This window comes from Archocentrus centrarchus, unplaced genomic scaffold, assembly GCF_007364275.1.
Source record: "Archocentrus centrarchus isolate MPI-CPG fArcCen1 unplaced genomic scaffold, fArcCen1 scaffold_45_ctg1, whole genome shotgun sequence".
NCBI lineage: Eukaryota > Metazoa > Chordata > Actinopteri > Cichliformes > Cichlidae > Archocentrus > Archocentrus centrarchus.
In genome coordinates this window covers 588,227-593,248 of record NW_022060271.1, presented here as the reverse complement: position 1 = coordinate 593,248, position 5,022 = coordinate 588,227, and the positions used below count along the sequence as shown (strand labels likewise).

Sequence of the window (5,022 nt, the reverse complement as noted above, 5' to 3'; positions counted from 1 at the left end):
ACTTATGTTAGTTCTAAGACATCATTTACATTTATTTTTCTTGCATTCGGGTTTAGTTGGAAATCACCAGTGATTTGGTGGGAGTGTGGCTGCCGTTAGTGGCAGTTATACAGTTTGTTAAATTCATGATTCAAGTTACCATAAATAAATTCAAGGAAGGTAAAATAATTTATGTTTATTAAAATCTGATTGTAATATGTGTTGTTTAAAATTGCACATTTAAAAGTTCTACAAGCGTTTCCAGGGTGGAACCAATGTTTAATTTGTTGTTTGGGTTAGAGCGATATTTTCAGTTACACGTCACACTCAGTAGAGGGCAACATGTCTTCCTTTTTATCGCTAAGTTAGAGATTTGGAGAAGCGTGCGACAAAGCTTTCGACTCTTGGTTCAAGAAGACATAATCCGAGATGTGTTTTTGTTAACCCTTTCAAGTTAATGCGGCCAATGAGGTATGCAGTTTGTATTTTATGTGTCTGTGTGGGAAATAAGATGTTTATTTGTGAAGGACTTGTCAGGTTTCTGTTAGTTACGTGTCCTCAAAGAGTACACAGAATTTACTGATGTTGTTTTAAGTCAAGCCACTCATTTGTGAATATTTTATGTTGTTGAATCATATACTTTATTGTCTGTTCTCTATGAGAATCCCTTACTGTATGAAAATGTATTATTTTATGTTTTGTACAGTTCTCACGGCATCGTTGGTGACACCTGTGTCCAATTAAATGCCAGTAAAAATCAAGAACGCCTTGTGTCCGTTTTTCAACTTGGAGGGAGTTATAGTAGTCTTTACTAAAATTGATTAGCTCATATAAATTTCTTCCTATTTATGAGAGCTAATCCATTTTAGTAAATACTACTAAACATGTTTGATACATTGTACTAAGGTTCTAAGTTAACACAACTAAACATGTTTAGTTTCATCTTTGTGTAAAAACTAGAACGGTTTAAGGCAGTGCTTCTCAATTATTTTCTGTTACGCCCCCCCTAGCAAGAAGAAAACTATTCGCGCCCCCCACTCCCCACCGTGACTATCCATCTCTGCATAACATTTTATCCTTATTAACATTAAAGAAAAGAAAAAAGAAAGACATATGGTCAAACTTACAAAGAATAACTTTATTAAATCGTGTTTTAAGTCTGCAACAGAAAAGATTTTGTGCATCATTGCCTGAAATTAAAAATAAATAAATCCTTGTTTAAACTGTAAACATGTTTGACCAACTAATTGCACCATTGCAAAATTAAATCAAATCAATAAATAATATTTAATAATTATAATAACTAATAAACTACAAAAACAACAAAAAAAACTAATTTATATTCAGTTCAGCAACATTAACTCAGGAGCACAATATATAAAACACTTGAACCTACAAAACAAAAATGAATTAAACAATTTGTGCTCATTTTTTCTTTCTTTTTTGATCAAAATGAGGAGGAAGTCAGGTTTAATGGCTACAATGAGCACGTTTTGCAGTGCACAGCTTTTCGAAGCGAGGTTCGAAGCATGATAGTGCAACTCTCAGCTCCTGCTCAATGTTTAGCTGGGACCTGTACTTGGTCTTCAGTGCAGCAACAGCAGAGAAGCCAATCTCACAAAGGTAAGATGTTGAAAAAGGAAGCAGAATGCTTATAGCTTTCTCCCCTAAGAGTGGATACTGCCTCTCTACACTCAGCCAGAATGCACTGAGTGTCTGTGATGTGAACCTCAGTCTCAATGTGGAGTCAGACGTCATGTCAATGAACTGCTCCTCTTCTGCAGAGCTGAAACCAGTTGGAGCTGGTGCACTGAAAGGGTCTCTCACCCAGTCATACTGGGAACTGTTTTCAGGGAAGTACTTTTTAAAGAATCCAATCAGTGAAGAAATATGCTGCTTAATGTGTGGAATCACTGAGATAGCATCATAGTCATTAGTGTCCACAAATTCATGCAGGTTCTCAAATGAATCGGTGTTTCCTTCATCAAGTTGCCTGCCCCACATTGCAAGCTTTTGGGTGAAAGAGCTAATCTTGTCTGTGACCTGAGGGAGGTGTTTATCTTTCCCTTGAAGCTGTAGATTCAGTTCATTTAGCTTTCCAAATATGTCACTCAGGTAGGCCAGTTTTCCCAGGAAGTTCTCATCACAAAATTTTTCTGCCACTTCATACTTGTGCTCCTGCTCAAAAAACACTCTTATTTGCTCTCTGAGCTCAAAAACTCGGGACAAGACTTTTCCTCGTGACAACCACCTTGCTTCACTGTGATAGAGCACAGCTTGATGTTCGGCTCCCATCTCCTCACAGATGGCAGAGAAGACTCTTGGTTTTAGTGGTCTAGTCTTTATAAAATTGACTACACCTATGATGTCAGTCATAACCTCACTTAATTCAGGGGAAAGTTGCCTGGATGCAAGTGCTTCTCTGTGTATAATACAGTGTGTCCACTCAGCATGAGGTGAGGCTGTCTTGATGAGTGCCCTAAGTCCTTTTCTCTTCCCTGCCATGGTTTGTGCACCATCACTGCAAACACCAATGCAGTTCTCCCACTTTAGCCCATTCTCAGTCAAAAAGGAGTCCAGAATTTTGAATAGCTCTTCAGCTGTGGTTCTGTCTCTGACATATTTACAAAAAAGTAGATCCTCACACAGGGAGTTTGACAAGTCAAAACGTACATAAGCAATAAACAGACAGTCTGTGCTGTCAGTTGCTTCATCAAATTGTAAGGCAAAACGTTTGTCTTTGAGTTTATCTACCAGCTGTTCATGAAGATCGTTAGCAATGTCATCTATACGTCTGGTGACAGTGTCATTGGACAGAGGGATAGTTTTTAGTTTTGCTGCACTGGCGTCGTCCAGCATGACAGAGACCATGTCTAATGCTGCAGGCAGTATCAGCTCCTCTGCTATGGTGTGGGGCTTTTTGCACTGCGCAATTTGATACGCCACCTTATATGATGCTAACAGCGCTCGATGGTTTACTGAAGTAGCCTTCACAAAGCGGGATGACTGTTGGCAATATTCAGCACGTTTTCGCTGAAAAAACTCTAGCGGCTTACCGGCGTGATTGGAGTGTAACGTATTTAAGTGACACGCTAATTTATTTGGCTTCATGCTGTCCGCTGCGAGCATTTTTAGACACAGCAAACACACCGGTCTTTCCTCTTCTCCAACTGTAGTGACAGTGAAGCCAAGTGCTAAATACGCTTCGTCGTATTTCCTCGTCTTAGCTTTCGGGTGACTTTCTTTTGTCTCATTATCTTTGTCTCTCTCCGCTTTTCTTTTCATCCCTGTTAAAAACTTTTTCATGTTGGGGGTTGTTATGTTGAATAACGGAGGCTATAGACAGAACGCAGTCGGAGCTTTCTGTTGACTCAACACTGCTAACCAAGGCAAACCTGTTGTAACAATGACAGCGCCACTGCCGCCTACTGTAGTGGATGCACAATTACACTTTATACTAGTACGGCCCAAAAAAAAAAGCCTGTTCCCCAGGGTCACACGCGCCCCCCCAGGTATCGCACCGCACCCCCTTTGGGGGGCGCGCCCCACTATTTGAGAACCACTGGTTTAAGGCAACGAGTTTCCACGCGATTTTCTAGTAAACTCAACTAATTTGGATTAAGAGTGAAAATTACTTTTAAGCTAAACTGTAAAGCAAATAAGCAATTTAACATTTAAAGCTATTTATATTTTGTTAATATAATTAATAACATTTCCTCTTACCCTCTTCCTATTACCCTTTTTATGTTCAAGTTGTATTGAATGTAACACTAAATTGTAAAGAGAATAAATCAAATACATTTCAATATTCCAATATTTTATTTTTTGCAGAATACTTACGCAAAAAGACAATTTTAAAAGACAATTGTAGATAATGAGCCTTTCCCATCCTTCCTGCTGCCCCTGAGTGATCTCCTGAGCTCTTCAGTCTACCCACTCTTCTTTTATGTTTTCATCAGCAACAGAAAAACTCAAACCGGGTTTTAGACCGAGTGGTCGGGACAGTAACAGTCCTGAGGAACAGAGGAAGTCCTGAGGAGGTCCATGGATGCAGTGAAGGAGGACATGCAGAGGACTGGTTATGACAGAGGGTGCAGGGACAGGTGGAGGCAGATGATCTGCTGTGGTGCCCCTAAAGGGAGCAGCTGAAAGAAGAAGACGATTAGATGGTACTTTGTGTCTGGATTGCAGAACTGTGTTTTCTTTAGTTTTAGTAGAACTGGATGATTACAGGCCCGACCGGAACGATCCTGATCGGAAAACCACAAACTGAATTTTGAAGCTTTCATTAGTTCAGATTCCTTTTTCTTTGGGAGTTGGGAAAGTTTGTGTTTGTTTTGTGTTTGTTTCTCTTGTTCGGGTTTAGTTTCATATGATGAAATGTTTTTATGATGAATGTTTTTGACATCCTCTGTGTACAATAAGTGATAAAAAAACACAAAAACAACTGACAAAGATTAATGTGCATTTGTAGCTTATTATTATCACTACTATATTTCTTGGCAATTTTGTTTATTTAAACTTCATATAAAGTTGTTTTCAAACTAAACACTGTCCAAATCATCTTTAAGTTGTTTGTGTTTTGTTTATTTATTTACACAGGATGCAGAAGCAAACAAACACAAAGTGCAGCTTTAACGCTGAGTCATCACATCATGTCCAAAACACAAAATATGAAGCATTAAATCCCAGAGTCAAGGAGACCACAGCGCTGTGCCTCAGAGACAAGAGACAATCAGTAACAAAAGGACACACAGACGGGAAAACGCAGACAAACGCACACACAAGGGAACAAGTCAAGAGGAAATTACACTAACGAGACAGGGGAAGCAAAACTGAACACAACACACAGGGAACAGGAGACTGTCAAAATAAAACAGGAAGAGGCCAAACATGATTCAAACATAGACTCAACACAACACAGCTGGTGCTTAACCATTATGTGGTCACATGAGCGAAATGGTGCTCTCTGATTGGTCAATTAGTTTATTGATCATTACCATGTATTTTCAACTGTTTTCAACCAGTCATGTTATAAGTGAA

At 39.0% G+C, this 5,022-nt stretch overlaps 1 protein-coding gene across 1 annotated transcript; it reads right to left on the bottom strand.

Moving 5' to 3' along the window:
- Positions 1-1,449: 1,449 nt before the first annotated feature.
- LOC115777205 (zinc finger BED domain-containing protein 5-like) lies at positions 1,450-2,850 on the bottom strand. Its single transcript, XM_030725039.1, has one exon. It carries the CDS (start codon positions 2,848-2,850, stop codon positions 1,450-1,452), a length of 1,401 nt encoding a protein of 466 aa, XP_030580899.1.
- Positions 2,851-5,022: the final 2,172 nt, after the last annotated feature.